This window comes from Hypomesus nipponensis, chromosome 13, assembly GCF_054491055.1.
Source record: "Hypomesus nipponensis isolate SF chromosome 13, ASM5449105v1, whole genome shotgun sequence".
NCBI classification, from domain to species: Eukaryota; Metazoa; Chordata; class Actinopteri; order Osmeriformes; family Osmeridae; genus Hypomesus; species Hypomesus nipponensis.
The window spans coordinates 6583672-6610541 of record NC_140373.1 but is presented as its reverse complement, the minus strand read 5'-3'; the positions used below and the strand labels follow the sequence as shown (position 1 = coordinate 6610541).

Genomic DNA, 26870 nt, shown 5'->3' with positions numbered 1-26870 from the left:
GTCAACGACATGCTGACAGCTGTCAAATAACACTGCTGATACATGGCTTAGCAAGCTTTGCGGTCCACAGTGATCAAGCTATGTATCGGACTTACAGTGTTGTCAGCGTCATGTGTTCAAGACCAAAATACACACACACACACACACACCCCTGACCCCGTTCAAACACCCAAGAGTCACAGCACAGGACGGAGTCAGTGTCACATGAGAGTGGCAGGGTGTCATCGAGACCTCTGCACATGTTCAACCCTGGGTCTTCAGGAAGCCTGTGAGTAGCAGATGTCATCGTCATCACATGATGGGGACAGTTACGGAGAGACAGTCGAGTGCAGAAGAACACTGTATGACAGGGGACTATCTCTATGGCTGGTCATTAGTGGGCTGGAGGGTTCCGGAGGGTGAGGCAGGGCCTTCCGGCTGCTCTAGACCAGGGCTGATGGGCCAGTCAGACCGTCTCTGCGGTGGCGCTGAAGGTCAGGACCAGGTTGTGTGTGTGTGTGAGAGAGAGAGAGAGAGAGGTGTGGAGGCATGCTGATGCTGCAGTGCAGATTTAGACGTTAGCACCAGCCCAGGCCTTGGCCCAGAGACGTGTCAGACGGTCTGAGGGGGTCTGGGTTTTCTCCTCCAGTCAGCCAGCCACAGCCAGACTGGGGCCAGACAGCCAGCCAGTCCGTTTCAGGCCCAGAGCGTCAGATCAGCTTCCAAACTGGGTTAAAGGTTGATCGAGAACATGGATCTCTCCTGAGACCTGCTAGACAGACTACCACTAAATTGAGGATTGATCGGGAGGGGGGGGAAATGAAAAAACAAAACATAGCGCAAAGGCTCTCGGTAGATCACCCAGCATGCACTAGTCTACAGGCTTGTTGAGAAAGGGATCATGATGTTGCTTCTGGATGCTGGTCCAGGTTCAGATGTGTGTTTAGTCTGTTCTAATGGTGCTGGTAAGGATGAGCAAAAGGTTAGCTGGTCCTAGACCAGGGTCTACATGAAACGTCATTCCACAGCTGCTGTGTAAAGGTGCACGACTAACTGAGCCAAGGAGAGGAAGGTCTCAAGATGCCCTGCCTGCCTGCCTGGCTGTTTGGCCCAAAGCCTGAGTTAATGACTGCTTGCTGCCTAACCTTCTGACTGTTTCTAGAAGGGAATGAGAAGAATGGTAGAACACGAGAAGCCAATCTCCAACATTCTCATTCCTGGGCAAGCTTCCATATACAATAGTCGATCAATCAACAAGCCAATGCTGACAGCCAACTATTAGGTCTGTAAAAGTGTCTCTTCTGCACTGGGCAGCTACTGCTTAATTTGCTGTTCCAGCAATAAGTCACATGCCTTTAATCCATCTTAAATAATATCTCATATATAACATAATGCATATATTGAACAAAGACAAATGAATATATTAATTGTGGACAGCCTACAGAAAGCCCTGCACCTAGAGCAGCTCTGCTGTTCTCTGCTCCAGCTGACTGGACTAGACGGCACCACAGGTGGAGGAAGCAACAAGCCTGGAGAGAGTCGACAGTGACATTACTGACAGGAGCATGCGTATCCCTCCGCACAGCAGGCTAGAGCGGGGCGGAGGAGGGAGGGAGGGAGGGAGGGAGGGGAGAGCAGGTAGAGGCAAGAGGGCATGGGGAGCAGGGAGGGGCAGGACAGGGAAGGGGTACTTACCGACATGGCTGCATGGTCATTGTTGTTACTCTGAGGCAGAAACACCCCCCCAAAAGATTGAAATAGGGGCAGGGAGGGGGGGGGGGGTCGGGGGGCAGGAGAAAGAAAGTAGGGCAACAATAAATGGACAGGAGTGGAAGAGTCACACACCTGGCATGCTTGGCAGAAGTCAAAATCAATAATCAATCCATTGATAAAAGGAATCAACAAATCAATAATATGCATCACTGAGGAGAGAGAGACAGAGAGAGAGACAGAGAGACAGAGACAGGGAGACACTCCTATACAGATAACAGAAAGTCACACACAGAAGCCAGAGAGATGACAGACGACAGTAGAGCAAGCAAGCAAGCTGAGAGAGTGAGAGGGTTTAGGTTGGACTAGACGGCCCGGAGCCCAGTTTGACACTGCTCTCCTTCAGCTCTGCCAGGTCCTCCCAGACAAGAAGCAGGCTGCTCCACTGGTGCCTTCATCTTCTACAGCTGCATGTCTGTGTGTGTGTGTGTGTGTTTAGTGTGTTGCAGATCCCTGCCTACACATCCTGTGCTATCGCTCCCACTCACTATGTTCCTTCACTGGTGTCAGTAGGACTGCTACAATACAGAGAGGATTCCACGACAGAAGCAGCACAGAACTCTGACAACACACTGACACACACACACACACGTACATATACCAGAGACCCTATATCCATGCTACAGTAGCCTAATCATGACCTCAAAGCAGCGGTCAACTCCACTCCATCAACACAACAGATAGAACTCACATGAACGGTACGTAGGTGTGGTACAGGAGAGATACACCAACAACATCACTATGAATAACAACTCCATCTCCCAGAGTTCCCTGTGGCATGGGCAGGTGGGGAGTGTGTGTGTGGGGGGGGGGGGGGGGTTGAGGACAGAGGCTGGAGGGGCGTGGCAGGCTCACCGGCAGGTGCGTGAACACCTGGAAGGTGCTCCGCAGGAAGTTGATGAGGTCCATGAGGTACCCGCTGGCCCGGCCGTCAGACTCGGGCATGCCCCACTCGTAGTCCGCCAGCTGGATGAACTCGTCAATCTTCTGGTTCAGCTTGGTGTAGATCTCCCCCTCAGCGGCATGCCGCGCATCCTAGGGCGCACACACACACACACACACAATCAAGCAATGTAGACAAAAGAATCATACTAATCTTTACAACTCCTTCTTATTCAGTCTGAACCAGTTCTAATACAAGCCATCCAGCCGTCACTGTCTATCCAAAAGGTGTTGATAAGCAGCTACAGGAGAGGGCTGGTGTGCTAAGGCCCTGCAGGCGGTCAGCGCTGACGGGGAGCACGTACCTTGAAGGTGGACAGGCCGTACAGGCGCGTGGTGTGCACCGTCTCAGGAGACACGTTGGTGATGTTGGTGATAAAGTCCTCCAGGTACTTACAGGCCTGCTCCAGGTGGGTGGTGTTGATGATGATCTGGACCAGCTGCAACACACACACACACACACACACACACACACACTTGAGCCCAGTGTTGCTTCTGTATTGGTACTTCAGTGCAGTGCAGTGCAGTGTGCGTGTGTGTGTGTGTGGTGTCGTGTACCTCAGTCAGTCCAATGTGGGGCTTCTTGATGAGGTTCTGCAGACAGCTACTCAGCGTCCTGGTCAGCAGGAGGTTGGTGGATTTACGCAGCATGTCATCGATCTCTGTGGAACTGGACACACAAACAACGTGCTTAGTGTTGCCGCATTTCAATCATCCCATGACAACAACAACAAAACCACAACGACCCATTGAATCCATTCAATTCATGTGTACACAAACCCATTGATTTTATACACATCAATTTACCTTTTAAACTAATCAATTAGGATAACATGCCTTTGCCAACAGTGATTCATTAAAGCAGTCTAAACAGTGATCTGTTTCTGTTAACAGTGTACCACGTGTGTGTGTGTGTGTGTGTTGACGATACAGACAGGAGTTGGGGGGTAAGAGTAGGGGGTTTGTGACGTGTGCATTAGAGACAGAATGTGCATGACATGTTTACTGTCTGTCTGTGTGTCTGTCTGTGTGTGTGTGTGTGTGTGTGTGTGTGTGTGGGGGGGGCTCAGGTGTGCAAACCAACATAGGCCTCAACCTGTCCAAGTTCTCAGACACTGACTCTCTTGTACTGCTAGCAGTGCACAACACCAGTCTTCAGAGTGAAAACAAGCAGGTCAAACCCCCCCCCCCCCCCCCATCCCTCCCCTCTGTGTATACTCTACTCTGCTGTTCTGTGTTTGGTTTGACCCGGTCTGTGCTCTGCTGCCCTTGGACTAAACACACGCTGGACTAAACCAACAGGACCTACTGGATGGGCTCCGATATGGAATCACAAGGGATTATGGGACTTGGTAAACCCATCAACAGGGGAGCGGAGAGAGGGCAGGGTGAGGACGAAGGAATGTTACAGGAGAGAGGAAGGATGGATGGAGAGAAGAACTGAAGAGACACAGACAGGATGCAGTATTATGAGAATAGAGAGAAGGATAGAAGAGGTTTATGAGGGAGGGATGGATTCATGGATGGATTGAAAGAAAGGAGGAAGGAGGAAGGAGGGGGGGGGTGCAGTGGTGTCGGAGGGAGTATGACAGGAGGATGTGTGTTGTGAGTGGAGGCGGGTTTAAGTGCAGGCCCACATCCCTGTGATGCTGGTGCCCGCCAGGTCTGAGGGGCAGACTGTAAACAGTATGGAGTGGGAACTGAATGTTTGTGTGTGTGTTGCTACTGGGATTGGACACTGCTTGACCCTCCCCAGCCCCCACCACCAATACCTAGTCCCTCTGGGAAAGGATTTGGGGGGCTGGTGACTACCACAACACAGACCCTCCTCTCCCTACGCAAGCACAGATACCACAGAGCTTAAAGAGAACAAATACTGGCCCAGTGGCTGGAGGCAGCCAGGCTGGGACAAGTGTGTGTGTGTGTGTGAGAGAGAGTGTGTGCATGTGTGTGTGTGTGAGAGAGAGTGTGTGCATGTGTGTGTGAGTATGGGCAGGCTCAGGGAGAGGACAGGGATGGGTCAGTGTATCGTGAGAGACAGACTGGGGTTTCCCACCACGCTGTGTGACAACAACTCTACCACACATCATCTGAGAGAACGGGGTGGGGAATGGAGCAATAATACAAAACATTAACAAACGCACACGCACACACACCTGTGTAGCATACAGATGTAAGAATAACTCTCGTAACACACTGACACAACCCCCCACTATAGTCACACACGGAACACCTGCACAAGGCTTTATAAGAACGACTAGGTGTGAGAAGAATGTTGTAACGAGCTGTTACCTCGAGCTGCTGTCTGTGAGTGTGTGTGTGTAGAATGTAGGCTCTCTCCACACATTGCTTCAGGTCTGTGTGTCACTGCATGCCTGTGAGGGTGCGTGTGTGCATGTCTCTCACCTGCGGTGGAGAGACTCTGAGAACTTAAGGCTGGCGTAGATGAACTCCTTGACCTGGGTGTAGATCTGAGGCACTGACTGGGACATGGGGAGCTTCTTTGGAAACTGCTGCTGCTCGGTCACAAAACAACACCAACAACGTGGCTTAGAAAAACGAACAAAGGCTCCTCAACAGGAGACGCATCGGATCTGGGATAATGACCAAAGTTCAACTTTAGAAGCCGCTTCATCCAATGAGCATGAAGCGACACCTCCAGTCCAGGAAGTGGAGTTCAGACCAGTGTTTCTGGCCATGTAAGGCCATTATAAAGCGACTCACACACACACACACACACAAGGGGAGGAGTGAGACCAACCTTCTCGATCTCGGGGTCGTGGAAGGGGAACCTGCTGAGAACATACTTGTACTCCTCCTCCGTGTCTACGGGGATGGGACTGTAGTTGTCCTGCTCGAAGATCTCCCTGCAAGTGGAGCGGTTTATGCACGTGAGCCTCCAGTCATGTCAGTCCCCAACGCGTGGGGATCACCGCAGACACCGACGTGTAAATAACGTTGTCGTGAATTCGCGATCGGTCGCTTCGACACGACAGAGGAGACCGGGATTGGTTTTATCGGATACAACAGGAGCGATTGTGTTTGTTGTGCACCGTGGGTGCGAAGGTGGCTGGGGAGAAGAGCCCCTCACCTGAAGACCACGGCCCATTTCTTGAGCAGGGTTTCGTTGTACTGGTCCCTGATCTCAAACAGCAGGTCAAACAGCCTGTTGACTGGGAAGCCGTAGCCCTGAGAGGGAGGGAGAGAAAACAAAACAGTCACCAATACTGACCGGCCTGCCAGGGATGGTTAAAACATCCAGGAAGTGGGCACGTGTCCGTCTGAGGGGAACCCACCTGTAGCGTGTCTGCAAATATGACGATCAGGTTCTTCAGCTCCAAGACCAGGTCTGGGTCGTTGCAGTAGGACTGGAGGGGACGAGAACATTTGATGTTTAGGCAAGGGTGCAGGGAGGAGGAGGAGGAGGAGGGGCACGGGTCAAAGTCTTTCAGACTTTCTGACAGGCAATATTGGAGAGGGAGGGGGGAGCAAAGTGGGAGAGAGCTAGTGAAAATAAATACAGAGAGAACTTGAGCCTGTCTCTGTCTCTGTCTCTCTCTCTCGCTTTCTCTCTCGCCCACAAAAACACTGACCTGTCACCACCTCAGGATCAGGATACACTCTCATTACACAGCTGAACACCGCACTGGGTCGAAGCTCTCTCTCTCTCTCTCTCTCTCTTTTCCTTTTTTTCTCTCTCTTCTTTGACCTTCCCACCCCCCCCCCCCCTCCTCCTCCTCTCGCTCCCTGAAAGAGGTCAAGTTTCTGAAGTATCCTGGACTTTCTCTCTCTGACCAGCAGAGTCAGGTCTCTCTGCCTCTCTGGGCATTAAGAGAGGTGATTTATGGCCCTGGGGTTCTATGTGTTGCTGGTGTTAAACATTGACATATGGAGCCTGTCCCTGGCTCCTGGCCCGGGGAGGTGTGTAAATCACCAGGCTAAATGAGCGCAGCCCAGGGTGTGACACACAGCAGCAGTCTCCGGGCACCATGTTTACACACCTTACACACAGACGCGCACACACACACACACCCCTACTAGATGCACTTCCGACAAGACCAACAGTGAAGGACAAACTTTGCTTCTGTCCCCTCTCATCAGGTATCATCTTAGGGTCAAGCAGGTCTCCTGGACTGGACAACAGGGCCTGGTCGGAGCCGTGTCCTGGTTGGCTTGGCCCAGGCGGGGGCTGGAAGCCGGGGACTAGAGGTTGGGGCTGGGGGAGGGCTGGTTGATTTAGAAGGCCGGAAGGCGTTTGGAATGATAATTGGAGGTCGCCCTATCCTGGTGGGCTCCTTTCAGCAGCCTCCCATTCAGTCTGACCTGACGGAGAGCTCAGCTGAGCCTAATGAGGACAGATTGCAACAATAACAGCAGATTAAGCCTGCATATTCCCCACTGCAGGAGCAAGAGTGTGTTTGGAGGGCCCAGTCAGTTGTAAATCAAGCAGGGATTATGCTAACGGGCCTCACAGCCTGGGTCCTGGGGGCCTAACAAAGGCCCTGGGACTCGGCCCCCAGCCCCCCGACCTCCGCTGCTCATTCTGGCTTTTTCAATCACAAAGACACTGGCACAGCTCTGCATGACCCTACTGCGCTATGCATGGCACAGGCCGCTCACTTAGTATCTCACCTCCCTCCTGCCAGCCAGGTGTGTGTGCGCGTGCAAGGAGAGTGTGTGTGTGTGTGTGTGTGTGCCCTCTTACTGAGTGCGTGCGGAGCACGGCGATGATCTTGGACAGGGCCATGTTCCACAGCTCATCAGTGAAGGCTCTGGTGACCAGTCCCTGCGTCGCATGCAAGATGTGATCCTCCACCACGAAGAAACCCACGATCTGGTTGAAGTACCTCCTGTAACCCTCCACTGTCTCGTGCTGGGGATCAGGAGGACAAAGTAGTGACACAGAGACAGCTGGCCTGGTTCAGATGAAGAGACATCCAGTCCAAACCAGGTGATGGAAAAGGTGTGTGCGTGTTTGTGATACTCACCATATTAGCCTGAGGCTGCAGCACGAGCCTAGCCTGTTTTTTCCTCTGCTTCCTGTAGTAATTTTCAAATGTTTCTCTGTCACCCTGTCAACGTACAACAGCAGCCAAGACAACCTGATTAGATTAAATTGACTTCAAAGTGCATTCATTTCAACGGAATCATTATCATTATTACCGGCGAATAACGTTTCCATGAGAACACTTAGACATAGCTACCACCTTTCATGACATTCTGTAACCCCTGACAAGGTCTAGTTCAAGTAGTTCCAGTCTTTGGAAACAGAGCTGACTGCGTCTGCTAAAGGCAGGGAGCCCCCACAGCCTTTCTGCTTGGCAGACACACACAGTTTACAGGTCGTCCCGCGGAGACACAGCTCAGACGGGGAGACGTGCGCCGTGTCTCAGAGACCCGTCCAGAATCTCCTTCCAAGCCTCCTGGGCATCCAGGCTGGGAGGTTACTAACAACAGTGGAGGGGCAACAGTAACAGTGTGATCCAAACGCAACAAAGCCCGGAGCCCTCGTTATTCCAGTCAAAACCATCACACTGGCCTAATTAAACCGCCTGTCTCGGCGTTGATGTGTTCTGAATCTAAACGCTTCAACTGGTGAGAGAAGCTATGACAGACACAGCCAGAGGGAGAGGGGAGAGATGGGGGGGGGGGGGGAGAGAGAGAGAGAGAGAGACAGAGACATCAGCAACTTATAGGCTGCATTGTTGTGGTTTGCTAGCTGGCTCCAGCCTTTCATAACTCTAATCATGACGTTCTTTATCTCTCCAGGGCATCTGTGGGACGAGCCTCTCCTTTGGAGTTCAACAGATGCATATCTACCACACCTGTTCTTATAGGAGATTTGAGCAGGGGCCCTCGCTCCAATAAGATTAACTTCTACTGGCAACTGCTATAACAGAATGGGTTCAACACAGTGATTTAACACGGGTACAGATAGCTCCCCACCTGCCTACAGTACAGAGGCGGTGTGCTCTGTGTTTTCCTACCTGCACAAGCATGCGTCTTCGAACCCTGTGGGAAGGAAGCGTGTGCGTGTGCGAAAGAGTGCACGTGTTTGTGTGTAAGTGTGTGTGTGTGCTTCCAGAAGCTCGGCCTGGCCCAGTCAGAAGTCCCTGTCCTCTCATTAAAGCGTCTATTCAGGGTGGAGCGCTCTCCATTGACTCATCCGTCGCCCACTGAATGAGCGGCAGTTCGTGCACAACATGAATGCACCAGCGCGCCCCATTCTGGGGGGGGGGGTTTGTTTCACGGCGAACGGGAGGTGAGCGCTCGGTCAATCCTATTAAACGCTCGAGGCTTCGCTCATTTGAAGACCGCGGGATTCGTTCACACACTGGATGAGAAGATGTCGATGTTTGAGTCCCCCCCCCCCGCCCCCCTCCCCAACCCTCCGGCCTCCGCCCACCCAATCGTTCTTCTCTTGCAGTAATAGGGGCTGCCGTGCCAATCCAAACTGTGGAAATCCCGGGCCTTACCCAGCTCACTGCTGTTGGGGTGGATCACTTGATGCATGAAGGAAAACAGTTGAGAGATCTGATGGGGCCTTTCACAGCCACTTTAGCTAAGGTCCGCTGCTACGTTTCAGGTGTGCTCGATGATGAATTTCCCCCAGCGCAGTACAATTAACGAGGCACACCAAAAGGTCAGAGTCTCAACTAGATTCACCTCACCCGAGAGAGGTAAATCGACAACACTTTAAAACTCAATGAAGCTTCAGTATTCACATGAAGTGTTTTGACCCCAAGGCCTGTACCTGGACAACATACAATTCCTCAACAACTAACAGCCTCACTCTCTGTCTTTCTTTCTTTCTTTCTTTCTGTCTTTCTTTCTTTCTGCCTGATCCTAAGCTGTCTATGGTAAACTGAAGAATGTCATTAAGCTGCTGGGCCTATGGCCATTGTTTGGCAGCAAAGAGCTCACAACAATAGGCTCAGAGCTATTCACACTCAAGGGGATTAGGGTGTCAAGTTAAGTGGCATTGGAACCCTCGAGTCCCTCCACAACTGGCCAGTCCGTTTGTTTGGCTGTTGATCCATTACCTTAATTAATTACAGCTCTATTACGCCCATTACTTTAGCCATGTACCACTCAGCCAGGGTTTACTATTATTGCGTCACACTCAGGAAGATTTGTAGAACACATCTTGCTCATGTGAATAGTGTACAGCAAAAAGTATCACCAGGTGAGGAGAGAGTAAACCCATATTAGATGTAAGGGTAATACTGGTAGGGGGGGGGGGGGTCAAGATCAGATCTCTCAGTAGACTTGGCGTTGGGTATACGCACCAGGACAGTGTAGATGTGGAGACACCTGTAGACTGGAGAGAAGTCCACCAGATCCTGGGCTGTCAACACCTGCGGGGAAACGGCACAGGTTCAACACTCTGTCGTGGCCTCCCAGAACCCTGGGAGGGCAATACTGGCTGAAGGCTTTCGCATGCTGCATTCAAAGAAACTGGGAAATAACAGAGTCATTTGAAGAATCATTTTAAAATCAAGAAGACTTCATATCAAAGCCATATTTGGAAAAGTCATGGCAGGGTTGCCAAATCTGACCTTCTATCAGGCAGGGCATTTACATACGTACACTTCAGCATTAGGTTTCTACGGAGTGAAGGACAATGTTTCAGTGTGGAAAAGAGGAGATATAGAGGAGTAAGGTGAGTATTGGCAACCCTGTCAGGACCTGTGGGTCTCTCGCAGATCTGCCCCGCACCTCCTCATCACCCTCCTCCTCCTCCTCCTCGCCCCCCTCCTCCAGGGCCAGCCCGTTGTGCTGGGTGGGGGTGCGTCCGTTGAGGGAGTACAGTGGCTTGGTGTCGCCCAGGCTGGCCTGCTTCTGCACCGCACTGTTGAACGTTCTGTGCTGCTGCGCCTGGAGCGAGGGCGAGCCACACACGTCAGTCAGAAGGAAACACACACAGGCACCGACATATACATATATCCATGTGTGCACGCACACGCACTGACACGCAAACTGTCCAGCTGTCCAACCTGTAAATACAGCCAGGTACACACAAAGCAGGAACGGTATTGTATCTAGTTGGAGTCGCCCATGGTGTTCCTATTGGTCGGCTCCGAGCGTCTACCTGTCTCATGGCGGTCTCTCCAATCTTGTCTGAGTGTTTCCTGATACTCTCCAGGAAGTCCTTGAGGTCGGACATGGAGATCTCCTTGATCTCCTCCCTCAGTCGGGGCAGGTTCTCTGCCATGATCTGGCAGAAGCGGTACTGGCTCACCCTGGGAATGTAGATGTTCTCCAGCTGCTCCATGGTCTTCAGAGCCGCATAGTACCTACAGACACAACGTCACGGGATGCTTAGAACCGCAGAAATCGGACGGATTAGAACCGCGGAACACATGCCACAATAAAGCATTGGGGAAAAAAAGGCTATAGGAAGGATGCGTGTCTCTGTCTGTGCTGGAAGCCTTTGTGTCTGTGTGTGTTCGTTTGGTTCTCCCTGTGTGTGCTCGATGTGAACTCTGGGAGATCCCAACGAGTGTCCTTAGGCCATGTCCCGGCCAGGTCATTAGTGCTCGGAGGAGACACACACATGCATGCAAACACACACACACAGACACACACACACACACAGTGCTGGGAGAGGGGCGCTACACTGATTGCCTTCATTTGGCTGAGGGCCGTGACAGCCCTGTTGTGTACAGGGCCTTCCTGTGAAGAAGGGCACACACAAGGTCAATTGTCCTGCGTTTGAACGGCTAGCTCTTTCATGGTGTCTTCTGACTGATTAAGCAGACATTAATGGACAAGGAAGGGTCATTATTCTGCGGTTCAGAGTGAACTTAACGTCCCCTTTCGCGGATCGACATGTAAACAGAAGCCCTTCTCCTGTTTGTATGAGGGAAGTGCGCAGGGTTGATCCCCGGAAGCGCCGTGGCCCGCGGACAGTGGAGATCCAGCCAAGCACACTGCTGTGCACCACAGGACAAGGAACTCGGTGAGGCAAGGACAGACACAGTTCCTACCTTTTAGACTCGAGCTGCTCCTTGAGTTTGCTGTACATTTCTAGAACTGCAAAGGCATAGACACAGACACAGGGAGTGAGATTTAGAGCGTGTGGCGTGATAAAGCCTCAATTGAGCTTAAATAACATTATTATCACCTGGTCAACCCCTTTACCTGGTTTAGACATTCATTACCCTGGTGGCACTACCCTGGTAAACCTACTACATCTTAGCTGGTACAGTCCAACCTGGTATACAGCTAGTACACACTGCTGTTGTTCTGTATCCTGTATATTATAGCTCACCTGTGTGAACCTAGCATTACCCCTGCTTTGGCTGCTCTGCATTTAACCTGGTATACGTGTCTAAGATGTTGTACATCTTACAAGTGTAGTTTGGTCTGCTCACCAGGGACATGTACTGTGCTCGCCTGCTATACACAGCTTTAGCTTCTGCCATGGGCTGCGATTACATCTAACCAAGTCATCACCTAACCTGATATACACATCACACCTGGTATACACATCTCACCTGGTATACACATCTCACCTGGTATACACATCTCACCTGGTATACACATCTCACCTGGTATACACATCTCACCTGGTATACACATTTTACTGGTTACAAGACATCTCACCAGGTATGCATAGCTGCAGCTTCTCCACTGTGGTAGCCATGTTCCTCTGCTGAATCCTGCAGCGAATCACCTCCTCTGTTTGGGCAGTCACCTTACATAAGCAGAGGTCACAAAGGTCAAGGCCCTCTCAATTAACCCCGAGGTCACGGCAAGGTTCCGTCAAACCCCTCCCTCTCCCCGCCCTGGCAACAAGACAGGCTGACGTGACAACAAAGCTCTCACCTCCTTCCCGGCGTCTTGCAGTCTCCGGTTAGTGTCCGTAACTTGGCCCTTCAAAAATAAGATCACTTTTGTTAGACAAATCATTCCCCGGGCGCCCCCCGTTGTAACTGCTCACCCTTGTAATCAGATCATACTTCATGAGGGGGCAGGGACAAAGACAGGCCAATTCAAATTAACTGTGCAGCGGGGACTTGAACTCTCGGTCGGCAGGGAAGCTTTTATGCGCCATAATCACTTATGACAGGCCTTTCTAACAGATTCTGTGACAAACTTCTCAATTTTACTGGGGGATTTTTGAACTTTCCTTGTCTCCGCGGGTCTGTCAAACAATCCAAATCAATGACCCAATTGACCACTGGTCCCTTCTTGATAACCTCAATGAGCTCTATGCGCCAATCATTGTCTGGGGCCAGGGGCCAGGGGCCGTTTTCTGGTAATTAAACATTCTCCCTCTTTCCCTCTCTGCTGAATACAAACACTGGGTGGTTGACTCACTTCAATTGGAGGAGAGACAGTTCACCTCTGCTCGCTCCGCGGCACAGAGGCCAGTGACAGTCCAAAGGCCCCGGGATGCAGGTGCAGGAAGGGAGACTATTGCTCTGCTCCGAGCCCCATTGCAGCAGTTTCCCACATACAAAACTCTCATTAGGTCACAGACGTGATACAGAAGGGCTTCTTGGCATTATTAAAAGTCTCATTAGTAATGGGACAAAGTTGCCCAGTGACCTGGTTGATGCTGTAACTGCTTCTCGTCTTGTTAACCTGATTGTTCTTTATATAATCATGCTGTAATTACCAGCTTGGGTCAGCCACCATACAGCACTTTCAGAGGTGGAAAGGGAGCTAAAGAGAATTGGCCTGGGCCTGCATGTCTGCCAGGCTCAGCTGTGCAGCTGCACGCTCGGCTCTCTCCAGGCATCCCAGGGCCAGGAGGAGCTGAACGGACTGACCCATGCATTAGCCGGTCCGGGGAGTCTCGCTGATGGGACTGAGAACGCGTTCAACACCGACTGTATGGGCCTGTTTGCAACTTTTCAACTACCTGTGATAACCTTTGAAATGGCTCCCATGGCATCTTGGAATGGTGAAAGGACAATGTCTGATGCTAGTCAAACATTAATAAAAAAAGACATTAAACTCAACAACTACACTTCATGTTAACGAGCTGTCTGGCGAGGCCATGAACAGGTCTCTCTTGTAAAAGAGATGCATCTCAATGAGAATAACCTGTCACTAAAGGTTAAATAAATAGAAAATATATGTATCTCTATGAAAGGTTCTACATCTATTGTTGGAAGCTATATAAATGCTAATACATTCCATTATGCTCTCTCTCTTTTTCAAATATCCTCACCTCTCTCACTATTCCAGTCTCATTCTCTCTCCTTCAGCCCTTTCTATCTCTGTGTCTCTGTCTCTCTCTCTGTCTCTCTCTCTCTCTCTCTCTCTCTCTCTCTCTCTCTCTCTCTCTCTGTCTCTCTCTCTCTCTCTCTCTCTCTGTCTCTCTCTCTCTGTCTCTCTCTCTCTGTCTCTCTCTCTCTCTCTCTCTCTCTCTCTCTCTCTCTCTCTCTCCCCCAACCCTTTCTCTCTCACCCTCTCTCTCCCACAGCCATCTCGCTCTCTCTCTCGCTCACTCTCCCCCCAACCCTTTTTCTCTCACCCTCTCTCTCCCTCGACCCTTTCTCTCTCTCTCTCTCTCCCTCAACCCTTTTGCTCTCTCTCCCTCTCCTTCAACCCTTTCTCTCTCTCTCTCTCTCTCTCTCTCTCTCTCTCTCTCTCTCTCTCTCTCTCTCTCTCTCTCTACCTCTCTCTCCCTCAGCCCTTTCACTCTTCCTCAACACTTTCCCTCTCTCCCTCTTTCCTTCAGCCCTTTCTCTCCCTCTCCTTCAGCTCTCTCTCCCTCTCATTCAGCCCTTTGTCTTTCTCCCTCTGCTTCAGTTCTTTCTCTCTCTCCCTCTCTCCTTCAGCTCTCTTTCCCTCTCTCCTTCAGCTCTCTCTCCCCCCTCTCTCTCCCCCCCCCCCTCTCTCTCCCTCCTCACCATCAGCTTCTCTGCGTCTGTGCGGACTTTGAGCAGCTCCGTGATGGCGTCCACGAAGCCTTGATGGTGGAAGTTGCACATCTTTTCGATCTCGCGGTCATGGTTACGTATCCTGGCGTCCAGTTTCTCCATAAACCGTTTGTGTGCGTTGGGCTGGTCATCGTACACAGATCTGAAACATGCAACACAATCGGCACGGGGGATGAATTCATTTAGCCCAGCATCTAGAAAAACACTGCCCACTGTACTGAATGAACGTCAAACCTTGGTCTTAGACTATGCAATGAGCACACCGACACACTACTCATTAGGATTTCCAAGCTTACAAACGTGGAAACTCAAATTCTGCTGATGAACCCATATGTATGCATTCTATTTAGTGCAGTCAGCCCCCAGAAGCAAGCGTTAAACCCCAGAGATAGACAGAGAGAACTGGCTGAGAGGGAGGAGGACCAGGTGTTCCTTGTTTTGCAGTGTGTTGCAAGATGACTGTGAGGCTGTGATCCAGCTCTGTGTGCGGCGCTGGCCCTGGCCCAGGGAGCCCAGATGGCCGGGCCAGCCATGATGGATGGGCCGCTCTCTCTCACAGGAGGGAGACACAATCTCATAGATCATTCACATCCCCATCCGTCACCACACACAGACAGCTGACTGGACATGACTGGTGGACATAACAAAACTGGGGTGGAGGCAACAACAAGACAGGCAGGGAGGATGTAAGCTAGGCCTAGCGAGCATGATAAGCCAGACCTGCCAACGTGGAAACAAGATGGGAATCAAACTTGGCTGAGGCCTTGCTACTGTCTTGACCGGTCAGTCTCAAACCAGTGTGCGATCTCAGAAAGATAACTTCGCTGAAGGTCTAAAGACAACTTCTGGACAACAGGATTGTGTGGTCTTAAAGCTACCAAGCAAAAGCCAAAAGAAACCACTCAGGGTTGAACTCGCGTACATTCTTTTTAGATACCAATATAATGACTGGTAGTAAATATACTGTACTTCTGAGTGATGTCTCCATCTGCTGGTTGACCACAGCAACAACAACCTACTTGAAGGGGTTAGATCAAACAAAGGTGGGAAGGTGACTCTGGTAATTTGTGGTCCTACAGCACCCTCTGTTGGACAGTCTATCAACTGGCACAGCATAAAAGTACAGAGAACATTGTGCTGTACATAGATACATTTAGATTACTACATCATCTAAATTGACTTCATACCTACACTCTGAGACCTAAAAATTAAACCTTTAGCCTAGGACATAGGGCTGGGCGATATGGGTAAAAAATGATCACGATAGCTATTTATATTTCCATTTGATAACGATAATTAAGACGATAAACCACAGATCCGTAGTAGTAGCAAAATAAGTCTCTTCCTCAACTTTTTCCCTACACTTGGCATAAAGTTTAGGCAGCGTGGTGTGTGAGAAATGTTTGCGGCCAGGGAGCACGTACCTGGGGTCAAGTAACTTAAGCTTTTAAAAAACTTGCTTTTTATCAATACCTAGGTGCAAAGTAACTCACACTTTATGCATGTTCCAACAAGTCATTTTGCTTCAGGTGGTAAAAAAGGTTTGTTGTATTACTGCTCTTTGTCAGATTTCAAAAAGCCAAACCACTTCCAAATAACTGAAGAAGACAAACCCTTTTTATCAATAACTTCTTCATTAGAAGTTGCTCCCTCGCCATGGCTATTGCTGCCACTGTTTTCGGCAATAAGACTAATTTTCCGCCGTTAACATTAGCTACACTACTTGAGGTGCTCAGTCAGTATATTTTAGGGAGCGTAGACTACCATTTCTCCGCAACTTCCTGCTGCATCACAGAAATAAAATGGACTGCTGTTCCTAATTATTCTCTAACGACATTATCAATATTATTGAAAATGAATGTTACGATATCGAGGGAAGTCATTACTTCGATAAAAAATAAATAATCGCCAAGCCCTTCTACGGCCAAACACGGATAAAAGCTTGCAGAGTCAACAGCAGTAGGCTTAATTACTACATCATCCTAACTATCAAAGTTATCAGCACAGGTAGGCTGGTATGGTGCAATAAAATAAGTTAGTTTGTTTCTCTATCTCTAGCTAACTGGCTGTACTGGTTTATGGAAATGGAGGGCAATAGAAATACAGGTGGCCATCCACTCCAACAAACACTGGCCCACACTCCCACTGAAAACGGTTGTCCTAGAATAGCACAGTTGGCCAAGCAGGTGTCTGCGCCAGTCCAAAGTGTGCGATAGTTGAACGGAATTCATTTTATCAGAAAAGATCCAGTTTCCTGATTACTGCTTCCAGTTTGTCCACTGGGTCATGGATCAGACTCACCACGTCAGTAGGCCATGGTCACACAGAGGCCAACCACAGATTTAGGCTGGCGAAACATAAGCTCATGTTCACCCAGACTAACCCCAGTCATACACAGTGCAGACAGATCCAGGCTACTAGACGAGGCTCCACACACTTATGCCTCACCCTACTGCAAATCAGATGTAAAACAAACAACAACAAAAAAACACCTAATATTAGTTTTACTTCAGCAATGTACTTCAGTATGTTTTCAATGTGGTTGGCTTTGCAGTTTACTAGTATCAGCCAGTGTGTCTCTGGGAGGACTCCTGTGCAGCTCCACTGCCCATGGTTAGAGATTAGGCCATCTGTGAAGATAAACCTGGACAATGGCCCCGATTGTTTAATTACAGTAAAACACTTTCCAACTACCTCCACAGAGTATTTACACAAAGGTGAATGAATCATATTTAGAGGCCAAACACTTCAGTATTGCCAGAACAGTGAAGAGTCGTTATGGAAAACCAAAACGTTATCCAGTTACTTGAGGAACAAATGTTCCAAATGTGTGGCTTTATAAACTCAGAGAACTATGATAACAGTAAGGCACAAGTGGGCTATGCAAATCATTTTTCCACTGTAGGTCAATCGACATTCAAATTCAAAAACAAGGAGCAGATGTGTAAACATCTCAGAGGTCAGGTCTCGCAGCAGTCCACAACTGCTGTGACAACATTACAACACAGTGTCACGAAGATGAAAGTTTGTGTGTTGCTTCACATTGTCCTCGTCCTCACATTTGCCTACATTTCCCAACATGCATTAGGCTTCATGACGGCTCAGTAAAATGAGATGGAACTAAGAGGCAAAGTAAAGGGTTGCTGTGTTTGAGAGCACAGGACCTATGTCACAAACATATGGGCAACACTTGACAACAAGACCTTGACTAGCTACCCCGAAGATGTGGATCAGATCACAAATGTGGGAGGTGGTTAACCCAATTTTCCAGTAAAATTTTGTATTTTTTGGAAGGAAATCAGGAAGGATATGAACACACTTGGTTGTGACGCACTGTCATAAGGTTATCTAACACTAACGCTAAGAGATTGATTAATAAAGCTCTTTAGAATGAGTGTGTCATTTCTCCATGTTGCAGCAGAGACGTCCTGTGCTTTGCTTTCACCCCAGAGGAAACACAAACACACTAGAGAGAAGCACGGGCTCACCACTCACCACTGTGATTGGTGTAGGGAAGCAGTCAGTGCTTTGCCATGCACAAACATGATGGAAAGACAAAGGCTGGGAAGTTTAAACTACCCCTTTAGCTACCAGGTCAGTCTTGGCAGTCCCCATCAATCTGACTCTTCAATGCAGCCTTCCAGTACCTGTTAGGTCATCCTAATCTATTATTGGTGGAGAGGTATACAAAGAGTGACCCAGAGCCAGGTTATTAGATATCCAAGGAGTAGAGACCTTCGCCTTGGGCCACAGAGGACTTCCTAACAATGCAGGAGTCAGGAGAATGGTGGGTGTCAACCAGGGAAAAACAGTCCATCACACAACCGGCTGCTTGTGATTATGATGCAAAGACATATCCTGCCCAGCCATGGTGGGAGAGGGAGAGTGAGAAAGAGATTGAGAGAGGTAGAGGAGATAGAAAGAGAGAGTGTGAGAGAGAGAGAGTGTGAGAGAGAGAGAGTGTGAGAGAGAGAGAGAGAGAGAGAGAGAGAGAGAGTGAGAAAGTGAGAGAGTGAGAGAGTGAGAGAGTGAGAGAGAGAGACCAGGTGCTTCCTGTAGGCTGAGGGGAAGCTAAGGGACACGGGGGAGTGAGGGAAGGGAGGGAGGATGGAGGAAGTGTGCGAGAGGAAGGGGGAGACAAAGACAGAGAGGGGAGTGTGTGTGCATAGGTAAAAGGCAACATTGGTTTTAACAAAGCGAGAGTGGGCAAGAAAAACAAGGAGAGAGGGGAAGGATCAATGTGAGAAAGCCTCCTTTGACCTGCACACGAAAGCAGGAGAGCCAGAGCCACAGCCTCCGAGCACCTGCTAGCAGTCCAATGTTGGGTTCCACCTCTAGCTTTTAGTTCCTGACGTCTTGATGGACATGGCTGGCCCCGAGTTTGTTTTGCAAAGCGGTGGATGACTCACATCATGTCACAAACACAGTAGCGACCTCAGACAGAATGAGACCTCACAACACCCTGCCCCACAAGGGCTGGACAGAGGACAAATCCTACTGCTCCCAAGCATCCCTTCTCTGGTTTCCCCTTCGTCGTCAGCCTTGGCACTGATCGAGAGAAGAGGGAGCAATGAGAGGAGCCTCCGCACACAGACAGTGATTCATGAAAAGAGTGTGACAGAGCAGGTCGCCATTAGCAACAACCGTCTGTCCACGAGACACACCGATTAGGAACCAGAACGCGCCGCATCAATGGATGCTCCTGCTAACACATTGAGAGTGTTGTTATTGATAACATAGTGGGTCTCCTTCTGTCAGTGGCTTTCCTTACTGGCCTTACTGCAGCCACTGGAACACCATGACACCTGTTATTAAAGCTCAAATTGAACAGTGGGTCTACCTCAGAAACATGTCACACTATGCCTTTCAACATGTCTTGTATTTCAGATGTTTTATATTTCAACATGCTTGTCCAGACAGCTTCTGCAGTAGACTAAATGTAGCCCACACAGAGAGCACATGGCTGACAACCTATACGAGTGTGTGCATGTTTGAATTAAATTGTTCACGGTACCCGAGTTAACCTAGTTAACTATCATCAGGCTCATTGAGCTACTCCTTAACCTTTGGTCTACTATAGGATCCAGGAGTATTGTTCTCCTCTCCTTAAGCAATTCATTTTCCAGAGGGAGGAAAGGGCTCAGCACAATGTTCCTATTCACTTTGCTTCCTATGGCATGGGTCGACACTCAATACTATGCAGTAAGCACACACACAGACACCAATAAAACACATAGGCTTAGTAGGCTACTCTTGGTGCCCTGTCGAGTGCAAGGTCAGACACGTCCATCAGGAGATTCAGGACCTTCCATCACAGTGACCCTAATGGACATCTCATATCACGTTGTCTATGTCTCTCTATCTCTCTGTCTGTCTGTCTGTCTTTCTCTCTCTCTCTCTCTCTCTCTCTCTCTCTCTCTCTCTATCTCTCTCTCTCTCACACACACTGCAGCAATCAGCAGCGCCCATTCTCCCCTATGAGTTTCCTCTTTCCTGTTGTTTAGGCCAAGCAGTGGCAACAGACGCAGCCAAGCAGAGGGTTGAGTCTTCCTGTACGCCTGCTGCCCTGTGCGCCTGCCAGGGGAGATAAAGGGGAAACTGGTGTTGAATGACTAAACAATAACAAGCTAGAATAACCAAGGCCCATCTCTGGACTATATAGTCTGGGCCCTGTTTGAATAGCACACTTGACAGCATATCCTTCCTTCCTTCCTTCTTCCCATCCAGGGGGTAGAAATGTATCTTGCACATAAGGGGATGATTAAATGCAAGAGTCCCACTGCCCTGCTTTCACCTATGTCAGTCGAGTGACTAGAGAGCAGTTTATTGTACTATTTTGCACACATTGTAATGGTTTGTACTAGCCTTGCAGTTGACCACAGGAAAATAACCCATTATGTCAGATTGACAGGATGAACAGCTTTAAATAGCCAAAAGAGACATATATACAGTCAGCATGTGGAACCACAGTCTAGATGTAGAACTACTAGCTACATACATTCCTGATTTACTTATTGCCAATTTAAATGCATTTGTCCTCAGGACACCTTTCTCAACCACAGCAGCAAATGTTAATCCACATTGGGAAGTGCCCTGTCCGACCTAGTCTATATTTTGAAGAGCTACTGGCGTAGGTTGTTGTAGGAACTGGCCCAGCCTGGAAGCATACCTGTCATACTTGACAGCCACTGTAGCTGAGATTGGTATCCCCAGGGCATTCCGTCACTGCTCTCCTCTGCTCTGTGTTGAGCTAAAAGATATCATCGCCTATGGGCATGTGCTACAGGGATGGGGTGGGGTTGAGGAGCATTCTGTAGCATCATCACAGATCGAGGCATCTGCCAGTCACCGTCCAATCTAGCTACGGTGCTAGTGATAGCTAAATAGCCGTTAGCTTGTGCCCCAAGTGGAAAGCTAGGCTAGTTAGCTTGTACAAATAGAATGTACAGACCCGTACAACAGCGCCGACAACTACTTAACCTACTTTATTTTACACACTAACAGATTTAAGCAGCTGGGTAACCAGAATTCCAATTATACTGCAATCCAAACTAATCACCCTACGCTTGCCTCTATCGACCATCCAATGTTGAAGATGGATAACGCTCGCTGGTTCTTTACGTTGGCTAGCTTTCTAACTAGCTAGCTATCTAGCTTAGCTCATATTAACAACCTTGGCCCAGGCAGAATTAGCTAGCTATCTACACAGCCACACCCACTTAATGATGTTTACATTTCTGACAGCTGCCATCCATTGTCACTAAAGACCAGAAGTACGAGTACCACACAACCTAAGGTGTATTGTGGTCACAATGTTGGACCAGTAAAAAACAACAGGTTTATCCTTTTGGCTGGTTAGCATCTGCCGGCCCTTATAAAGAATGGTATATTCAAGCTTGCTAGCGAGCAAGCTAGGTTAGCTAGCTAGACGCTAACCTGCTAGCTTTTAAAAATGTCTTGGCGTGTACCAAAATTCGACACCTAAAAAATGATATCGAAATGGAATTAATTAAAAGACACATTTCCATACCGAAGAGTAGGACCAACACAGGCTGTGTCGGTGCTCTCAATTTCTTGCAAAATACGTTCGTGCTCCGTTATACACTCCAAGGTTTCATTCTCCGCCATGTTGGTTGTATTCTTCACGGTGACACTGCGGGGAAAGAGGCTAGGTCCACAGTCCACCGGTAGGGGGTGTTTAGGCACCTGCCGCAGTGCCAACCCCTGTGTATGGGAATTTTTAACTCACGCCTCACAGTTGAATAAATGATATAGGCTACGTGTGCTTACAGAGTATATTTATCTCATATTGTACATGTCATATTGTACATGTGAGAGAGAAGAATAGAAGAAAACCCACACATAGGCCAACATTTAATGGATTCCAAGTCCAGTATCAGATAATTATGTAAAGCTTGGAAAGATAAATGACCATTGACAGGTTTAGCGCTCAGTTACTGTACTAAGTCAGTCCTGTAGTGTAACCCAGTAGTGTCATGATACATGTCTGTAAGCTCTAGCAGGACAGGTATAAAATTGATGTAATGTGCTGATAACCAAATAATATCCAGATTCCATAGGATTGCAAGTCTGCAAATGAATAGCATTTTGTAAAACGGGTAGGTGAGGAGAATGTATCCAAATGTGTTATGCCAAACTCAAAACATGTATATTTATAATTGGATTGAAACTGAAATAGTCAAAATCTTATTTTAATTATTTTGAAAATACCTTAAAGTGGTTCCCAGGGGCAAGTCCACTGACTCAAGTTCAGTTAAAACATTTCCATAAACTTTGTCCTCTCTTCCTTCTTCCTCAGGAACATTTGGTAAAGGCTTCTCTTTGTCGCTGGCCATTTCGTTATTTTAGAGTTTGTGATTTAGGTGTGCTATGTCTTTGGTGTGTGTATTTGTATGTAGATGTTTGTCTGTGGCTGAGTTATTCCGAAATCCAGGCAACAGATCTACTAAGGTCAGCAGAAAAAAGTTGGCTAAGAGGAAAAGGATGACCTTATGATCCACAGAACTTTGCATCCAACAAAACTGACATAATTGCTTTTTTTTGTTAAACATTGCCTTGCAAACATCCATTTTACAAGCCAAAGAATGTTACAGTGCATTTCTGATCTACATTATTATAACTATGAATGTGAATTGCATGTGAACTTCTTTCAAGTATCGAGTGCTGTACGTCCATGTAGTGTGACTTTCCGAATGGATTTGAACACTGAGATTTCTAGTGGACTGTGCAATACTGATCCATTGGTACACACAGAATTTTGACCAGTTAGGCTTCCAAATATATGCTTTTGCTGGTCAAGATAAAGTCTATATTTCACTGCTGTGTGCAAAAAGCACAATGTAAGACTACCAACTCCCTATCAACTGAATGCACATCTCTTTCATCAACTGAGTTTTCTTCTAAAGTATGAATTCTGTGCTGCAATCAGATTTCTCTTGGCCATATACTGATGTTATTCGATCCAGTGTGAACAAACATACTGTAAATGTACATACGGCTAAATGTACTGTTCTCCATTATGAAAATAACCCACTGTACTCCCCGTTAGTGGCTGGGTGTAGTGGCTAGTTGATAATATGCTCTAAAAAAACTATTTCTTATGAGTTTCCTTATTGCTCAGACAAAAACAAGAAGTGGTCATGATTGCACACAGACACACGCACACACACACACCAGTTTAGGGAACAAGTCTCAGGCTCAAGAACAGCTGCAGCTGGCTGGCTGGATGGATGGATGGGTGGTTGGATGGCATGGTGCACCCCGCCTGTTCAGTGGACACTTCCCCTGCTTCCCTCTGAGGGGATTTATCAAACGGATACAGCCAATGTCAGCCAAGCTTCACATCAGTGAGAAGAAACCCACTACCCAGATAGACGAACAACAGGAGTGGAGAGAGAGTCATGATTGGTTGCCACTAGGGACCTTTTCAGTGTACGGCTGGGCCATTCTTTCCTCCATGTGCACTTCCTGTCCTTGATCTGACAGCTTCCTTTGTCACTCCCCCCCCCCTCCAATACACACACACACAGTGAAAGGGGTGTAAACAGCCTTTGGTGAAACGATTGACCATGTATATTTTTTGTATCTGTCCATGACATCAATTGGGGAATTACTGTGCTAAACATATGTACATCCAGACTGAATAGTTCAAATTGAGGCTTGAACTTTGCTCCACTGTGTTACAGACCATGACATGTCAAACCACCTTTGTGACATTGACATCCAGACTGATCTTTTTTCTTTCCTGCTGTTTTCCAAGATAAAAGTACAACATTAGGACCAAAACAATTCCGGATTGATGAATCAACTTCACATAACCTGGAAAACCCAATACTTTCTGGTAAATAACTCTCCTGGTGTCTCTCTGGAGACATTATCTCACTAGAGAAGGAAACACTGACTCCCCATTCCCACCTACGCTGCTAAGCACAAATCAATGAAACGGTCAAAGATGAAACAAACCTTATGTTATAAGCAGACAGAGAGAAACCTAGTGCTAATCAGAGCTGTTATTTGACAGAAGGATAAGACTGGAGATCTCTGTGTTTACATAGACTTTTAGTTAGGGAGTAATTGTGTTTCCTGTCAATCCTCACAGATTAGATTAGTATGGTTAAAGCACAGCTGGAGAGGGGGTTAACCCCTGGAATCAATAGCTCTGCTTTGAAAACTACAAAGAATCTGGTAATGAGAATGTAATGTTTTTGGAGTAGCTGATAATCATTTCTGTGCTGGGTTTGTATCAAAATCTTAGTAGTAACTTTGGCTTTGTCCTGTAGAGGGCACCCAAAGCATCAATATTCTCACTGTTCCACCAATCTCTCTCTCCCTCTCTCTGTCTCACTCAGCTGTGACTTAAGTGTTCAACAAAGGGGTCGGTCTCTGTTGAGTTTTGTCTGAGAGGAATGGTTGAGACCCTCGAGGAGTTCTTTTCGTTGTCTGCCCATCAGACATAGACGGCTATGGCTCTGCACACAAAACCCTTTCAGAGGCTCTTTGCTCCCCTCACAGCCAGCTAAGTGGTTAAGAGGACCAGGACATGTTGAGATGGATGTGTACATATCCTCTTGTTCACCATGTCTCTATGTAAGGAGGTCAAGGACAACATAGTAAGATTTATAATATGGAAAGTAAGCTCATTATATTTAAACTCGAGAACTACAAGTTACATGAAACTCAGTTGCACTGATTACTATGCAAACAACACCAGCCCTATGCAAGATTTCTGCAGCAACAGGTAACATTTCAATAAACCAACATTTTCAAACAATTTGTTTACTTTTTAGGCTTTGTGCTTTGTCTCAGTAGAAAAATAAACTAATGACAAAACTAAAAACAACAAAAAGCCAATGCTTTTTGTTTCCTCTTATGTGCTTGCACATTTGTCTGTGAGTATGTGTGTATGTATGTGCGTGTGTGTGGGTGTGCATGTTAGATTAACCTATATAGCCTTTCATTGTTGTGAAATGATCCTGCTGCCATGGCTGGCTGCTGTAGCGTTCATTTAGAAAGGGGAAGTGAAAAGTCTCTCTCTGAAATCTTACTGACACACTCTCCCACACACAAACACACATGCAGACACATACAGACTCCTCCACAAACCAGTGTTCCAGTGAGCCCTAGCACAGCAAGAATCTGTCACCCTCTGATAACCCTTGTTTTCATACATCAAAACATGCAATAAGTGATAACAAATCCTGTGGGCCTTGCCATTTGATGAGCACCAGTCACAAATATTCCTCTCTGTCTCTCTGTCTCCCTCTCTTTGTCTCTCTGTCTGTGTGTGTGTGTGTGTCATGCAATCTGATCATGTGATGAAGCCCTAAACAAACTAAGACTGGGAGGAAGTGATAAACAGAACTTCCTGTCGAAAGCTGCCCAAGATAACACTTTACCAGGGCAGAGTGAGGCAAGATTTTAGAACCAATGAGGCTGTTGAGTGCCGTTGCCCACCAGGGAATATAAATAAATGCATGACATATGTGTGTTTTCATAAATACATAATTATATGTCTCAAAGGTTGTGTGTTTGAGAATATAATAATGTATGCAAACAGCTGGAGAGACAAAGTCTGTGTGTCTGTGTGTCTGTGAGGGGCAAGAGGACTGATTCCAGCATGTCTGCAGAGTAGTAGACTAGGATTAGTTTGAGGGCCCCTTGTCCACCTCCGATGGTCATGCTGTCTGATTGTGTCAGCCATGTAGGTCACCTGACGGAACACTCTATAGCCACTCAGCATAGTGTCATGTACAATGTGCTGACCAGGCTTGAAGCTGAAGTTGAAGCTACTTCTGTGGAACCAACACTAGCCTGGCCAGTCAATTACTTAACCTGGAACGAATTAAAATATTAAATGTCTTGACAGCACCATCAGAAAGATGCAAAGGAATATCACATCACACATCATCTTATCACATTACACAGACAACAATATTGATCAATCTTACTAAACACTTAACAGTGTTTAGTAAGTGTGCAGTCTGCAGGCTGAACTCTGCTGACACTGACGTAGATATGATGCATAATAAATTGAGTAATAGGACAACAGCTCAGACAATGATAGAGTTGATAACACTTCTCAAGTTCCCACACACACTCATGACACTGTTATTTTTAAATCTTTCTGTAAATCTACATGTGCATCCACACATGCACTCAAACACGCGAGCATACGCAAAACCCACACACGCACAGCCTCTCCTCAGCAAGGTTCACGGCCCACTAAAACTTTAATAGCAGAGGTATCTTCCCTCAACTCTATCTATAATATCTAGAAAAGGGAAACATTTTAACCATTCGCCCTCCTCTCCTGCTGTCCCCATTGAGAGAAATCTAGCGCTGCGTCGCCCGCCCTCCCTGCATTCCTCTGCTCTCAATTAAGGGTGTTTCCTCACATTTTCATCTTTGTTTTCACAGTTCTCCGTGGGCCAAAGGGGAAGCAAAACAAATTAGTAGCCATTGTTCAGGGCCCTAAGCTCTCCCAATAACAGTATTTGTGGAAACATACATGTAAGAATAACTTCCTGAGTGGGGGAAATTAATAGGCTGTGTCGTGAGGAGATAGTCATCCTGTCCGAGAACTTTACCGGGCCACTCCGACACAAGGCCTTGAAGCTCATCTCTCTCAAACATTGACCCCTGCACCCCCCCAAAAAAAACACACACACACACACTCACAGACAAAGACACGCGCACATGTTCACACATCCACACACAAGTAGAGAAACACAGAAAGGAAAGTAGAACACACACACACAC

At 47.8% G+C, this 26870-nt stretch overlaps 1 protein-coding gene across 6 annotated transcripts in view; it reads right to left on the bottom strand.

The window, feature by feature from the left end:
* The window catches only part of exoc6 (exocyst complex component 6), a 29875-nt gene extending 8119 nt beyond the window's left edge, over positions 1–21756 (bottom strand). For 3 of the 6 annotated variants that reach the window (XM_084669825.1, XM_084669830.1, XM_084669829.1), the window contains exons 1-18: positions 21622–21756; positions 14562–14733; positions 12523–12570; positions 12301–12391; positions 11682–11727; positions 10784–10988; positions 10381–10569; positions 9981–10049; positions 7680–7763; positions 7397–7564; positions 5988–6059; positions 5783–5880; positions 5453–5558; positions 5098–5207; positions 3250–3361; positions 2997–3131; positions 2605–2784; positions 1675–1704 (exon numbers count right to left, since the gene is read on the bottom strand). In XM_084669825.1, coding sequence (XP_084525951.1) covers positions 1675–1704; positions 2605–2784; positions 2997–3131; positions 3250–3361; positions 5098–5207; positions 5453–5558; positions 5783–5880; positions 5988–6059; positions 7397–7564; positions 7680–7763; positions 9981–10049; positions 10381–10569; positions 10784–10988; positions 11682–11727; positions 12301–12391; positions 12523–12570; positions 14562–14733; positions 21622–21719 — 2013 coding nt within the window. In that variant the 5' untranslated portion in view covers positions 21720–21756. The remainder of the gene's footprint in view (positions 1–1674; positions 1705–2604; positions 2785–2996; positions 3132–3249; positions 3362–5097; positions 5208–5452; positions 5559–5782; positions 5881–5987; positions 6060–7396; positions 7565–7679; positions 7764–9980; positions 10050–10380; positions 10570–10783; positions 10989–11681; positions 11728–12300; positions 12392–12522; positions 12571–14561; positions 14734–21621) is intronic. The other 3 variants (XM_084669827.1, XM_084669826.1, XM_084669828.1) reach the window with 3 other exon arrangements.
* Positions 21757–26870: the final 5114 nt, after the last annotated feature.